General features: G+C 39.6%; 1 protein-coding gene across 1 annotated transcript; it reads right to left on the reverse strand.

The window, feature by feature from the left end:
• Nucleotides 1-9,935: 9,935 nt before the first annotated feature.
• On the reverse strand, nucleotides 9,936-15,984 carry LOC137962764 (transcription factor TCP20-like). The gene is made up of 2 exons (XM_068809817.1): nucleotides 14,694-15,984; nucleotides 9,936-14,569 (listed from the first exon to the last, which is right to left on the reverse strand). Exon 1 carries the CDS (start codon nucleotides 15,784-15,786, stop codon nucleotides 14,905-14,907), a length of 882 nt encoding a protein of 293 aa, XP_068665918.1. The 5' UTR covers nucleotides 15,787-15,984; the 3' UTR covers nucleotides 9,936-14,569; nucleotides 14,694-14,904.
• Between the last annotated feature and the right edge of the window lie 806 nt (nucleotides 15,985-16,790).

Here is a 16,790-nt window from a genome sequence, read left to right on the forward strand (position 1 = left end):
GCTTCAAGGTTGTCCTTGAGCCCCCATTGATACGGGGCTTTTCTGGTTTTCTCAAGGACTTCTTAGGCACGGTCTTCATATAAAATTTCTTTTCAAGCCTCCAGTTTTAATAGAAACGTTCTGTTTTTCGAGAATCAGACGAAGCTCCAGGCCAGTTTGGGGTGCTAAAAAGAGGCGTTATTTTCTGTTCATTAATGCCTCTTCATTAACATTTTGGGCACAGATCATGGACCCAATATAACGAAGAAGCAACAAAAACTATGACAGGGAATTCCAATGAAATTCTTTTGAGATCATTTGCATAAATGAAGGAAATATCAATTCAATAGGGTCATTTTCCAAGAAGCAAAATGAAGGAAAAACTATGTCTCACACTTTTAGATTTTAAAAAATAAAATAGTTTGAGAAAAACCTCTCAACTTTGTAGAAAATACAAATTCTCTAAAGGCAATATTATGAAATCATTTTCACTCTAAAAGAATCATGTATCTCACACCAAAGTTGAGTCAATTTTTTAAGATCAAAGAAATTGATATAAAAAGGTGGTAGGGATCATGGTCTCTTGGCCTAATTACCCAATCAAGTAGTCATCAGTCCAATGTGCCATATACACACAATATTGCATGGTAATGTGATATCTCATAAGTGTATAATATTTCACTCCAATATATATGCAATCTTTAATCATACCAAGGTCTAAGTGAATTATCCCAATTTCATCATTGTCGAGTTAGATAAAAGTTTTGATTGCTAGACTCCAAGGCACAACGTTTATATGACAACGATCTCTTAATTATCGACCGCCAATGAGTTCCATGGAATCAAATAATGCATTGACAAAGCAATAAAAAATTATAAAATTACTCACATAGAAAAAATGTTAACAATCTTGCACTTAGCCCAATCAAAACCAAGGAGAATAAATTACAATGCACATGCCACACAAATATTCATCAAACACTTTTAACACACATTCCCTTGGATAAGGGATTTGCTCATTTTCCTTGATGACATCGAACTTTTCATCAATGTGCTTTGCTCTCAAATAAAACTAAGAGACCTTAGTCGAATGATGTGTAATTTGTATCACTGGATTATTTGTAAAATCCAATTTTTGCATAAATTTGACCAAACTCAATTATTGAGCCTTAAAGTTGCAAGAGACATACTCTGTTCCATCATAGAAATAACATGACAACTATATCTTTTAGTTTCTATGATATATCATCTTCACCAAAGATGAAAAATATAACATGGAAGAAATTTTTGATCATCTAGATTGTCTTGTCATTGTGACTCAGAGTATCTCTTTATTATAAGTAAAGTTAACAAAAGTGAGTAGTTGACTAGTTCCATTCAAATACCTCGAAAAATTGTTTTCTCCTCTTCCCATAGCATGACACATAATAGACTAATAATAATTAATCATAAAGTAGGCCTATTAAAAAAAATTCTCATTGATACCAACATCAATAACTAATCAAGGCATAAGCTAAGAGTTTTTTCTCATCATAATGACAGAAAAATAAATTAATCTCATTTTCTCCATCTATCTTCTCTCAAGATTATATGTGAACATGGATATGCTAAGATAACACTATGGTGTCTATACATCTTTAGTATCATTTTTAAAAATATAATATAATAGGTCATGTGAAAGTCGAATATCGATAACTAGAAAATTTTCACATCCTTCATTCCATAAAGTTCTTTTAGCTTTTTATTTCATCTATCTTCTCCTCGGAGAGTATTCCAAAAGACAAACTATTATGATTAAATTCAATAGAATCATGATCCTTAAAAAAGATACACTAGGAAAATCCAATATCGAAACTCTAAGAATAGTTTGTTGCCTCATTGAAGGTGAAGAATAATATTATTAGTCCACCAAATTTTACGTGACTTGGTGATTGTCCTATACTAAAAATAAGTCACATTAATTTCAACGATAAAATATATTTCTTTACTTTTGAAAGAAATTATCCTCATTGAGTTTAGTGCCCAATAATCAAATATAGAATATTGTACGATCAATAATGTCTACAAAGGTTGATCGATCATGCTTTATAATGAAGGTTTGTTGCATATTGGATGATCGATCATACTACTAAGTGGATGATCGATTATGTTACTTTGCAGTGTATACCATTAGACTCTAAGCATGATGTGAGCTAAATCTAAGTGATTGAAAGGTTCTAAAACATTTGACTAAGGTTGTAAATCATGATTTTAGAAAATATTGCATGCCCTATGCTCCAAGACATACTTTTACCTATGAATCAGAATTTTGATGGCTACCCTCTTACAAAAAAAAATTCTATTTGATTTAAGACACTAGGTCTTCAATTCTTCATTTTTCATCAAGGTGTTTTTCAAGGTAAATTGTTTTTGCATTTGGCTCAAGGTCTTGTGTCGTTTTGGTCGGTTCTTCCTCGTAGACCTTATAGTTGTGTTACTTGTAGGAAATACATTTGAAATGTTATGAGTTGTAAATTATTAGCTTACTTAGCTTATTATCATCAAATTCGAAAATGAGTCAACCTAGGTCGACTAAGGCAACACCCTCTTTTCTTGTCTCTATTTGTAGGATATAAGTTTGCTTACTACTTGCCTTTCTACTAGGGGTATAAATAGTATGTGATCAAAACGAAATTGGCTATTACATGTATTGTTCTATTTCTGCTTATATAGTGCCTTCCCCAATCCCTCATCACTCCCACCCAAGTTCTTACATTGGAGAGAAAAGAAGGAGGACGGGACCAACCTTCTCTGCTTAGTTTGGACTTATTTCCCCCTCTTTTGAATATGAAAAGGGGGATGGGAGGGATCACCGTGCTACTTGCATGCATTCTTATTTGCAAAGGAACTCGGATGGAGGGATTGGTTAAATGAGTTTCTTTCCTTCCCAACAATAGAAAATTGCATTCAGAAGAACAGTTTTGACAAATCTGTCTTATGAGCAAACACCTGGGGTGCTACTTTAACCACTTGTTCTGAATGTTGTTTAAAAGTTGGCAATAATTTTGCCATCCAAATGTGTAGAATATACATGCAATCAAGCAAATGATAAACTTGAAAATTCAGTTTGCTTATGAAGTATGCCTGTTTGATGTAGAACCAGTGAGACTTCTAAGAGTTTTCATGGATTTCTTGTTGTGGGACCTTCCAAACATTTATTTCTATTGAAAAGATACAAAGAATTGAAACAGAGGAAATATAAGCTTCAATTATTAGAGATAAAAGATGCTCACTCTTTTTATATCAACTTAGAACTTGAATAGTTACTTTTAAGTAGCATAATCTCTAAAGAGTCACATTTTGGTAATGAACATACAGATTGCTGACAAGCATTATGCCGGTTCTGCTGCAAGTAGATCTATGTTGGCAACGGTAGATCACTCAAGTTTTGGGAAGATTTATGGATAGGGCAGGTGCCATTGTAGGATGCTTTCAAAAGTCTTTTTCTCCTCACATCTCGTAGAGACATATCAGTAGCTGAAGCTTTTGAGGAGGGTGGTCTGAACCTCCATCCTAGAAGGGGTATCTCGGAATACGAGGCCCTGGAGGCTAGTCGTTTGATGGATTTTGTTGCATCGGTTAAAATTCGCCATTTGGAGGCTGACAAGCTCATTTCGTGGCCAAATAAAAGGGGCAAATTCACTGTTTCATCTGCATATGGCTTCTTAAATGGCTGGAATTCGTCTTGGAGGGATAATGAAATTAATTTTGTATGACGTATATGTGCCCCCCCCCCACAAAGATAAAGTTCTTCATGTAGAGTGCCTGTCAAGGCAAGATTCTCTTGGTAGGCGTTCTTAGAAGAAGAGGCCATCCCTCAATTGACCCCCTCTGCCCACTCTGCAATTCTGAAGATGAAACCACAAGCCACATTCTTCTTCAATGCATATTCTCTTGGAAGGTGTGGACCCTCATTCTTAGTAAGTTTGGGATACAATTCTGCATGGCGGCTGATCTTCTCTCGTTCAATAAGTCGCTCATTAGTACCCCTCTGCCTGGTCTTGGTAAAATGATGCTCTCTACTTGCGTTAGTTTCATCACATGGGGACTTTGGAATGAGTGCAATAGAAGACGATTTGATGCAAAATGTGAACCTGTAGATCGGGTAGCGGATCGAGTGGAGGGGCATATATCTACTTGGCTCCTGACTAAGAAAACCTTATCCTCCTTTTTGGGAACCCCTATCTGTGAAAACTGGAAAAAATATGGCTATGATGCATTTTGGGACAAAGATCCTGGTTTTGCAAGAATGGACTCCTCCTGCTCCTGGTTACCTTAAGTTAAACTTTGATGGATGGTCTCTTGGTAATCCAGGGATTTCGGGTTTTGGAGGAGTTATTTCAGACCATTACGGCAATCAACTCTTCTCTTATGCCAGTCCTTTGGGCATATCTAACTCTACGTCTGCAGAGCTTCATTGCCTCCTCTCCGGTCTCCGCGTCTTCAGGGACAATTGCAATGGCCATCTTCATATCGAAGGTGATTCAAAAGTGGTTATCGGCTGGTGTGAGAATGCTTCTCCTCCCTCGTGACTGCATTGGGATACCTTTCGGGAAATTTTAGATATTACCTCAATTGTTTCTTGTATTTGAACTCACATTCTGAGATCCGCTAATTCTGCAGTAGATGTGTTTGCTAGGTAGGGAGCTAACCTACAATTGCTAGTTGTAAGAGATTTTCTCCCCCAAATTTTTTAAAATTTGTTTTATTAATACATCTTTTTCAAAAAAAAAAAATTATGTCGGTTCTGCTCGAAAGTTTCTGAGGAGTGAGCAAGATGGGAAGTCGGTATCTTCAAATCTTGGAATTCTCTGTTGAAATGAAAATTCTAAACATGAGCAGAGGAAAAGAGGAACGGGAAACTAACGATAAAGATTATGTCAAAGTCGTTAAATTCTGGTGATACATAGGAACACGAACTTCCAGTTTACAAGCATTCCTCCAACGAGGAGGAGCATGGTGACTGATTTAGTCCTGAGGAAAAGGGGAAAATGAAACTAAAGGTAGTATGTGGAAGTAGCTCAATGCTCTGGTGATACATAACTTCAGAAACTTCCAGGTATGTGTTAAGCACCCAACCAATACCACCCAAAAGACTGACCTAGTAGGTAGCGGAAAACGAAGTACTTAACCCAGGACCATAACATCACACCCTACCTTAATGAGCCGACGTCCACGACGGCCCATTGTAGGGACACTGGCCCGACCCACTTTTTGTGACCCTACCAATAATTTTATTCCAACCTCTAGGTCACCCACTCCGCTAGTTTGCTCACGCCGGGATTCGAACTCGCGAAGTGGGAGCCCGTTCTGATACCTAATGTTAAACACCTAGCTAATACTACCCAAAAGATCGGCTTGGTAGGTAGTAGAAAGCCAAGTACTTAACCTAGGACCATAACATTATATAGTGGCCGATTTAGTCAGCCACCAGCCGAATTGCCATATCCTGAAGCTCATTAAGAAGGGAAATCCTAACAACTGACAACACTTATATATAACTATGCATATAAATTGAATTACCCATGCAAATCATTAGGAACCTGATAAGGTTGTTCTAGAGCATCATCCTCTTTTGGGAGTGGTCCATCCACATGTACCCAACATCAAATAACATTGCTTGCAGCTCTTGATTGAAATAGTATTCTTGTTCTAATTTATATCACCTAGGAAATGTTTTTACTCGTATCTATCACTTGGAGAACTAGAACAACACTTTCCTATGATACATATATCATGTTATCCTTCCCCACTTCTAAAACAGTATTGTTTGCTTCTTTCTAAGTTAACCCATGCTCACAATGAAATCCACAACATTTTTTAGCTAACTTGGATTATTCATGTATGAGTTAAGGATAAGAATATTCATCTGCTTAGCTTTTTGTTGTGGTCTCTGGTCATAGAACGAGTGATTTGATGATGGGAGAGGATTTCCTGTGCTTCCGAATCAAAACCTGGTCTCCTTTTTCTGCCCGAACAACCTATGGTTACGAATTAGGATGAGAAAACGGAATGGAATGAGGTAAATGGAGAAATCGATGGAGAGAAGGGGATCATGCTCTTCAAAGGGAGTCATGCACCTTGGGTTCCAGGGGAACGCCAACCCTGGTTCGTTGAAGGAGAACACATATCCTTGGTAAATTTCTGGTTCTCCCTTCATTCCATTTGACAACCTTTTAAAGCCAAGGCCCGATATGAAAGTTATTACAATAATGCCCTTAAGGCCTTCCTACATAACATTCATGAAATAAGGAAATAAACGAACATGTAATGCCTAACTCCACTGAGTCCACTCATCCGCGTCGCTGTTGGATGACTCATCCTACTATCGAGTCCACAACATCACTCCCCCCCTTAAAAACGAGGTTGTCTGCAATCTCGAATGTGGGGTAGACTTGTTGAAAGACGTCGATGTCCTCCCAAGTTGCATTTGTGTCGTCAAAGTGTGACCATTGCACTAACACTTCCCGACATTGTTGATTTTGCCGAGCGTCTAAAATCTTGGTTGGCATGATAGAAAGCTACCGGTCTTCCATTGGTGGTAAAGACGACGAGAGAGGAGGGACGCTGCCTTTAAATTTCTTGAGGAATGACACATGGAAAACATCGTGGATCCTAGCGTCTGGAGGAAGCTTGAGTTTATATGCGACTTCACCCACCCGCTGAGAAATTACGAATGGCCCAAAATATTTGGGTGAGGGCTTATGCATGTTGCCTACCATAGAAGATTGTCGTTAATGCTAGAGCCGCAGCCAAACCAAGTCACATGTGTGGTATTGAATATCACTGTGACCTTGATCATAATACTCCATCCGTGCTTGGGCTTGCCATAGGCGGAGGTGGGTAACTTCTAGCAACCGATCCCGCGCAATGAGAGTTGTGTCAACTGCATCCACCCGGGTGGACTCTGGAACATAAGAAAGGAGACTAGGGGGGGGGGGGATCACTGCCATTGACAATTCGGAACGGAGTCTCCTGTACGGCCGTGTGGAAGGAGGTATTGTAGGCATACTCTTCCCAAGTAATACATTCTACCAAATGTTTTGGACGATCTCCCACCAAACACCGTATATACATTTCAATGGTGCGGTTCAGCACCTCGGTCTGGCCATCTGATTGAGGGTGATATGCTAAAGAATAATTTAATTTTGTGTCGCATAGGTGGAAAAGATCACTCCAAAACTGACTAGTGAAGACGACATCCCGATCATTGACAATTGACTTTGGAATATCGTGTAGACGAACAATGTGAGTAAAAAATATTTGTGCTATTGATGCTGCTGTGTAGGGGTGTTCCAAATGAATGAAATGGCCATACTTTGAGAATCGGTCCACGACCACAAGAAGAGCAGATTTCCCATAAGACTTCGGAAGACCTTCATAAAAATCCATAGAGATATCTGACCAGATCTGCTGGGAAGCTGGAGCGGATGTAGCACCCCTGTTGGGCTTAAGTGCTCAGATTTGTTGCGCTGACACACTGTACAAGTAATTACGTAAGAAGTAACAGAGGATTTCATCCTTTCCCAATAAAAATCTTTCCTTATCCGAAATAGTGTTTTATGGATGCCTTCATGATAGCTGTTATGATAAGCTGATAAGACGTTGTCAATCAAATGAGACGTTGGAGGCAAATAAATGTGCCGCTTGTAAAGAATGATCCTGTCATGAATGGTCCAAGATGAGGGCATGTTTCCCGCTGTAACTTTCTGATATAATTCTTGCAATTCCGGAATGGTGTTGTGTGCAGTCCTGATAGATTCCAATAGGGTAGGAGTGGGATGACTGATGGCCTTCAATTGGGCTGAAGGTTCAGATCTGTGGGAGAGAGCATCAGCCACTGTATTCAATCGCCCCGCCTTATGTTCCATTGTGAAATCAAACCCCAGTAATTTGCTTATCCACAGTTGTTGAGGGGACGTGGAAATGCGTTGATCCAGTAAATATTTCAAACTATAGTGGTCAGTGCCGACGATAAAATATCGACCCCATAAATAAGAATGTCAATTGTGTACTGCCTTCACTAGACCAATAAGTTCACGTTCATATGCTGGTAATTTATGTTGGTGTAGAGGAAGTTGTCGACTGAAATAGGCAATAGGATGGTTGGCTTGTTGCAGAACGGCCCATATACTGCCTCCGGAGGCATCACATTTTACCACGAAGATCTCCCAAAAATCAGGTAACTGTAAGACAGGCGCCGTGGCTAGTGTTGTCTTGAGATTCTGGAAGGTTGTGCTGGTCTCGTCACTCCACTGGAAGGCATTGCGACGCAAAAGATTTGATAAAGGTGCTGCTAGGGCCGCATAATTAGGAATGAACTTTCGATAATATCCGGCTAAGCCCAAAAAACCTCGTAAAGCTGAAATGTTGCTCGGTACAGGCCATTGTGTAATAGTTGTAATTTTGTCTGGGTCCACTGTAACCCCCGATGCTATAATTATGTGCCTCAAATAAGTTACCTGTTGGCTCCCGAATGTACACTTGGTCCTTTTTAAGTATAGCCGATGGGCTCGAATAAGTCAAAAAACCATGTGTAGATGTTCTAAATGTTGAGGCCATGACTTGCTGAAAATTAAGATATCATCAAAGAATACGAGAACAAACTTTCTGAGATAGTCAGTAAATACCCCGTTCATTAACGCCTGAAATGTGGAAGGGGCGTTGGAGAGACCAAATGACATGACGATAAATTCAAAGTGTCCGTGATGAGTACGGAATGTTGTTCTCTGAATATCTGGAGAGTACATACGGACTTGATAATATCCCGAATGCAAGTCCAACTTCGTGAAAAATTGAGCCCCATGTAGTTCATCCAATAATTCATCCTCTACCGGAATAGGAAACTTATCCTTGATAGTCTTGGCATTTAATTCTCTGTAATCCACGCAAAATCTCAAAGTATAGTCCTATTTTTTTACTAGTAAAACTGGAGAAGAGAAAGGAGACGTACTCCTTATGAGTCCCTGTTCGAGCATAATTTTGCATTGCTTCTCAATTTCATCTTTTTGCAAGTGTGGGTAGCAATAGGGTTGCACCACCACTACCTCAGAGCCAACCTTCAAATAAATTATGTGGTCACATCTTCTCAAAGGCGGAAGACCTGTAGGTTCCTAAAAAATATCATAATAGTCCTCCAATAATTTTTGTAAGGACGTAGAGGAATGATGTTGTTGCTGAAGTAGATGCATTTGTGGCTGAACTTCAGCCTTGTGCCCTTGGAGTTTTAACTGGTGGCCTGCCAACTCAAAACTCATGGTTAAAACGGTGACATCCCACAAAATCGGTCCCAACGTTTGCAACCATTTAATTTCGAGAACCATATCGAATCCGGCTAAAGGGATAACCTCAAATTGATGACCTTCAATGGAAAACATCACGGCCTTGCTGATCCCATAACTTGGAAGTTTTTCTCCATTAGCCACTGACACTGAAGCGACCGGACGAGGCTGCACTTGAAGTTGTAACTGCTGGGCCGCATTGAAGCTTATGAAATTATGGGTACTTCCTGAGTCAACCAGACTTAGGAGAGGTTGCTCAATGATGAGGGCACAAAGTTGCATTGTTTTGGTGGATTGGAGGCCAATAATGGCGTGGAGGGAAATTTTAGGTTCTTTTTCTTCCTCCACTGGCTTTGCGCTCTCCAGGGCTTCCTCCTCCTCATCATCCACTTCTAACCAAAACAATTTACGACATTGATGTCCAAATGTATATTTTTCATCACAATTATAACATAAGCCTTTGGACCTTCTGTCTTCCATCTCTGCCTTGTTCAATTTTCTGATGAATGTCGGTTGAGATGGACTGGGCTTGGGAGCTGGAGAGGAATTTGCAGGGGCACTTGAGCACCATAAGGGGGGGGGGGGGGGGGGGAGGGGGGGGGGAGGGGATGTGGTGCCAACAGTGGACCTACTATTTTGCCAAGTCGGCCTACGGTTTTGAATTTTCTGTTTGGCCTCTACTGTTCTGGCCAAGTTCATTGCTCTGGCTAAATTAGAGGGAGCAAGGAGTTCCACCTTTAACCGGAGAGACTATGTTAAGCCTACAGTAAAAAATCCCACCTGTTGATCCACTCAAACTACCTTGTTGGCTCTGGCCAATTTTTCTTGAAAGGCCTTCTGATATTGCTCAACTGTGCCGGTTTGGCGCAGCAAGACTAAATCCCCTAACGGATTGCTCTGAGAAGGAGGTCCAAACCAAATTGTACACAATTCTTTAAACTCCTCCCAGTCTAGGTTCGGATTCTCCATTTCTAACTGGTGTCCCCATAGTTGTGCTTCGTCGAGCATGTGGAAGGCGACCAACCCCACTTTGTCTATTTCTGTCGATCTTTGATGGGAAATTTTTTTTCTCACAACTATAGAGCCAAATCAAAGGGTCCCCAGATCCCTTAAAATTTGGAAAGTCCAATTTTGTATACCTCGGGATGGTCCCACCACCTAAACCTGAGCTCATGCTATTCGTTGGATATTCTGTCCGTCCAACAAAGTGGTCTCCCTGCATAGTCGTAGGGCTCCTCCCTCCTTCACGAGGGGTGGGGTTTCTTACCCCCATCAATTCATCAACCTTAGAGGCTAAATGTTGAATTTGGATATTTACTAGAGAAGCTCTGTTGTCCACCAACATAGCCACACGCCCCTCGGTTTCTTCTTGCCCTGTTTTTATCATTCCCTTGATGGTGGCTACCCAATATTCATTGTTTGATGGCTCTCCCATATTGACTTACTTTGATACCAAGATGTTGTGGTCTCTGGTCATAGAACGAGTGATTCAATGATGGGAGAGGATTTCTTGTGCTTCTGAATCAGAACCTGGTCTCCTTGTTCTGCCCGAATGACCTATGGTTACGAATTAGGATGAGAAAACGGAATGGAAGGAGGTAAATGGAGAAATCGATGGAGAGAAGGGGATCAGGCTCTTCAAAGGGAGTCCTGCACCTTGGGTTTCAAGGGAACGCCGACCCTGGTTCTTTGAAAGAGACCAAAGATCCTTGGTAAATTTCTGCTTCTCCCTTCATTCCATTTGATAGCCTCTTAAAGCCAAGGCCCAATATGAAAGTTATTACAATAATGCCCTTAAGGCTTTCCTACTTAACATTCACGAAATAAGGAAATAAACGAACATGTAATGCCAAACTCCATTGAGTCCACTCATCTGCGTCGCCGCTGGATGACTCGTCCTGCTATCGTATCCACAACACATTTTGACTAGGTTTTTAAAAACTAAACTTAGCATTTAACTGGTTCAAATTTTCATAAATGCTATCTACATTGACTGAATATCTTCAAGTCTAGCTAGTAAAATGAATCTGATGCAATCAACATTTCCGATTTGGCCAACTCATGTGAAATATGCCCATGCTTCTGACAAAGCAATGCCAGAAGGTGCTAAAAATGCAAAGAGGTATAGACTGAGGCAGATGAGCCATAAGCTATAACCATGGGAAAACCGTCTGCAGCTTTTATTTTTCTGTATGGTTCATCGATAAGCTATTGTTGCTATATCAAATCTTACATTGACTAACACTAAATATTTGAGTGACACAAATCAAAGTCGTCTGATGCACCTCATTGTTTTTTAATTCCGTGAGTTCTCCTAATCCTACAATAATGAGACGTAGTAAAAAGCATGTAATAGTCTAGACACCAACTCACTTTCCACTATCTCTGCGGCATCCATGTCATAATTTTGCCAAAAATGTGTTCTTGCCAACTTATCATACCACAAGCTTTCCATGTGAACTCACAAGTTTTAAACAATGCTTGAAATAGAATTCAGGTTTTGAGGTGAAACAGAAATAGAATGCTTAAGATGTGCAAACTAGGAAAGGATTCAAAGTGTAATACATATTCTTTTTCTGGTTAGGAGATACATCAAAAGTTCTTTTTCACTTTTTCCATTTGAAGAGTCCCTTGGAGTTGTTGCAGGGTGGATCAAACTTACCTCAAGTCTCTTCTTCATAATGATCTAAGAATTCTTTAGCAAAGATATCTCAATATTTCACAACTGAGACACTATCTATTTCCAGATATTTTAGTATGAATCTTCTAGAAGACATAATATATATTTCTAGAAACATCCTTCAAAAATTTTCAAGTCTAGTGTCTCTAAGTTAAACCAAGTTTTTTAGAAATAACCAATAGAAAAAGAAAATCCACTGCTCTATGCAGTTGATCAATTTCATCGTAGTTTTTCTACTAGAGCAAATTTCTGATGAAGTGATGACAAATTCTTCAATGTTTTAATCAACTGAGCCACAAGGCCATGTTGTCATAAGCAATGGCTAATAGCACCATAAGGAATGATTATAAGACCCCAAGTTGGAAACATGCAAAGATTACCAGAATATCTCCTGTCCTGGTGTTACTAATGCTGCATATGCTCCTCCCCCACTCCATCTGGGCACACATACAAAAGAAAAAACGGGCTAAAGGCCTATGCTCTTATGGACATTGAAGTCAACTGACCTAAGCAAAACTAAAGTTCACTCTTCTTCAATGCTTCACATGCTGCAGTACCAGCTGCAAAAGAGTTCACTTCAGAGAATATGACTTCCACTATTTCTTGTTTCTCCAAAAGGCATGATCTAATACTGAATCAACAAAGAAACACAGCAATAAATTGAATCCTTATTTACACTGGCTCTTTCAAAAATTTGTACTAGTTACCAAATATCTCCTCTTCAGCAGAAATTTATATTAGTTTCCGATTCTCTTTTTGCATTTTTATTTGATGCATCTTCTGGGTCAAAACCAATCCCCAAAACAATTATTTATTATCTTCTCTTGGAGAAATGGTCCATTTTGTCCTTCCTAGAAAAAAAAACTGTTGAATAAAATCTTATGGATCTCTACCTTACTGCACAAAGATGATCTCAAGCTTGTCTGGAGCAATAATCTCCTATCACATGCTACTTCAAAAGTTCTGTATTCATATTCTTACAAATATAATGAACATAGATTCAGTTGACTCCTGAGCTAGTCAAGGAATTGAGGCAACATAAAATTTTGTAATTATTTTCATGGCGCAGCCAGTCTTTTGTACAATCTTCTTTCCCTGTGACAAATTATGCTATTGCGTAAAAATTAAGTTACACTTTCACACACCACCCTACTACTTTATGTACTTGCCCAATAAACTGATTTGCACAAAACATGTTTCATTCAAATTGAAGATAGCTGTCTTGCAAACTTAAACTCCAGGATTTTAAGTAAATGTCAACATAAGCAGGCAGTCAATACAGTATAGCTTCTGTCATCAAAGAATCTAGGTAACCTTTCCTCAGTGTCTTCACATAGTTAACAAATGCTAATTCAACTTTATTATGGTGTTTCTGAGACCAAAGCAGTAGTCTCTGGCACAAAATGTGCCTCAAATTTTATCTTCAGACTTCATGTTATCCCACTTTGTAGACAGTGGATACAACCTCTTCCTTAATCAAAGAAATTCTGAGAAAAGAAGCGACACTGTTCACAGTATGCTATTTATAAATATTTGAGAAAATCATCAGACCCATAATTCCAAACTGAAGAACACATTATAATTAAATATAAAAACTTTGTACAGTATTGCAGGAAACACTGAGGACATGTTTATGCTACTAGAAGTAGCAGTATGTCTTTTTTCCTTACTGCACAACCATGTTGAATAAATTGAGAGTTGAGTTGTGAAACAAATTATTGTTGTTTCTTCCAATTTATGGAACATATAAAAACCAGACTAGATATCTATGTCAGAATAAGGAATGGGAAATAGAAGAGTTCCTTCCTGTCCTTGATCCAACTTTTTTTTAAATTACTATATTGTAGCAATGGGACAAGATATGGTTTTACAAAGTGATTGGGTCATACAGGATATAGCTATTAGGTCCAACTTCTTCAACTCAATCTTTGAAAATTATCCCATTGAAAATGCAATTGACGGGAAAGGACAGTCTGCAGGAACGAAGTTATAATCTATACTAACTTCTCAAATGATTACTAATAAGGTGACCATTGAAACACTAGGTGTAAAACTTACAATCGATAGAAGATGCAGAAAACCTGCATAATGTCTAATCAGTTTCAGTTCCTCTACATTAGAGTTTCATATTCAGTCTTTAGGGTTCTAAAAGACGAGTAAGTACATTCTCACTGAGGCAGTTTTTGGAGTTAAAAGACAGGATGAGCATGTAAGCTTGGCAGGACCCACTTATAACCACAAACCAATTCAACTGTGATAGAACTCACAAATCTCAAATTGGAAGATGTCTTAATGCTCGCCAGATAACGGTTCTATGAATGCAATAAGGCTTTTAATGGAAAATTGAGTACTATAACAATCCGCTTGTATCAATTGGAAGCTGACAAACCTTTCTTAATAGATAACTACAAAAAGATTAAATAGTAGTATGGAATATAATCATGAGACACAAGTTTATTTTTCACAAACAAGCCAATCACCACTCCATTCTGACCTAGAAAACTATATAACCAAGATGGCTTACACTGTCATTGTCAAACCTTGAACTACACAGAAAGTTCTCAAGATATCCATCTTTACACAGTTCCCCCTACACATTCCAAACTCAAGGTCAGAAGAGGAAAAAAATTGTACACCCATTACTCTTGAATATAGCCAGACAGTATAAGACAAGTAATTAATGAAGAAAACATAGGAGCAAAGGTAAGAAATACCTGTATTTGGAGACTTTGATGAAGTGTGGAGAGAAAGAAAAGTCCCAGTAACTCAACTCAGTAAAAAGAATGACTGAATTGATGAATTTCTATCTCTCTCCCCCACTTCCTCAACTACACAGGGAAACCAAGACGAAAAGAACAATTTCTTCTCATTATGGCATTTTTTTCCTGTTTCTCTCAAACACTCCTCCAAATTCTCTTTGGTCCTCTACTGCCTTGACCCTTGAGAGTCATCCTTGGTAGGAGGTGGCACTGGCAATTGTTGATTGCTTTGGCTACCACCAGCACCTGCAGCAGGTCTCCCTTGCCCAATCTGATAAAACTGATTCAGAGCCTGATGGCTTAAAACACCAATATGCCCATCTTGTGAAAGACCCAGCTCCAACCCAGGTACACTCTGAGCATGACCACCTATTATTGAACTAAATCCCATAGAACCCAGATTACTGCCTGGCAGCTCAAAGCCGTGTAAGGCGATTCTAGGCAAGAAATTTCCACTCTCGCTGCCCAAATTTGAAGGGGAGGGGGCGGTGCCATGAAGGTAACCTGTACCGAAACCACTGACACTAGGCCACAAGTTTGTACCAACGTGAGATCTCGCAAAATTTGCACCTAACATGGTCCAATTAGTTCTACTATTGGACCCCAGCTCGTCTACCTTAGTGTGGGACCCGGCCGAAACAGAGGTCCCCTGCTGCGAAACAGAGGAAGCAGCGGCTGCTAACGCTGATGCAGGGATGGTCCCTGTCCCCGTTGCAGCGATAATCGACGGCTCTGCCTGCTGCAAGAGCCACTGAATGGTTTCTCCATCCGATTTATGGCCTAATTCTCTTGTTAGCTGGAAAATCCTTGCGGCACAAAGAGCCGGCATCCGTATTCTTCTTCCTCTTCCGTCCACCTTGGTGTGTCTGTCTTTGTTGGAGCTCCTCTTGGGTGCGAGTTGCTTCTTCGAGTCGTCTCTTTCTGCTACTACTATCTGCAATTCTCTATCATCGGTTCCCTTGTTTTCTCTCATCTCCGGCTGTTGTAGACCCAAGGCTTGGTGGAAGCTGGGGACCTCTTGCGGCGGCTTTGAGCTCTTGGGATCCATGAAAGCAGAAGAACGCTGTTTTGATTGAAAACGGTGACCTCCCAAGTCCTATGCCTTCATGAGTTTTCACTGTTTCTGAAAGAAATGAGCTTGATCTTGAAGAGAGAGAGAAACCCAGATTCCCATCTCTAATTTACTCTCTCTTTTGACAGTGCACCGTCTTATACGTCTTAAACTTTCATGGGTTTTCACTGCTTTTGTAAAGTCTCATCTTCTTCCTCAGAAAAAAAAACCACTGAGTCCACATTTAAATATATAGGTTTTAACTGTTCATTATAGGTTTCCACTATTTATTACAGTACTTGAATTTCTAACTTTCATGGGTTTTCACTGTTTTGAGAAGAATATGACATCGCCTCTCCAGAGGAATAAATGGAAACCAAAATACCCTCTTTTGATGTTTACAATCCGTTTTAACTGTCTACAATTCCAAAAGAAAGATATTTCAAATCTCTCCCCACTTTCTCTCTCTGTTTTTGACTGGCGTAGGCCTTCACTGCTTTACTGTTTTGACATGCTCTACCAACTTTAACCGCCATATTCACTAAATACAAAGAAGAAGAAAACCTTTCCCACATTCTATGGATTCCTCCATCTTTATTTCTCTCCTCTGCTTGCTATTATTGCAACAGCGATGAACAGTAAGCATCTCTTGGAAAGGACTCAGATGTGTACAAGTGGCAGCCTGTCAGATGCCCATGTGGCAACCCATGAGTGGTGTGCTCTTGCCCTTGCTTCTGCACCACTCCACACCCATGCCCTAGAAATCAAGAAAAATAATGCAATAATGCAATCAACAACCACAGAAAATTGTGGGTGAGTGGTTGTTACGTTTGTTACATGTGCAGTTGTTGCTGCTATGTGGGGAATGTTTTTCAGTTTTTCATCTCCTCCCTCTTTCTTTTTCTCTTTCTTGTTTTTTTTTTTTTTAACTTTCTGCACCCTTTTGTATTTTTCTCTCCTGCTTTAGAGCTTGCTCTGAGTTCTGACAGCTCATGGAACCT

Source organism: Aristolochia californica, unplaced genomic scaffold (genome assembly GCF_029961685.1).
Source record: "Aristolochia californica isolate CCGP_79_NKW_82.1479 unplaced genomic scaffold, dmAriCali1.0.hap1 SCAF_4, whole genome shotgun sequence".
In the NCBI taxonomy this organism is placed as follows: domain Eukaryota; kingdom Viridiplantae; phylum Streptophyta; class Magnoliopsida; order Piperales; family Aristolochiaceae; genus Aristolochia; species Aristolochia californica.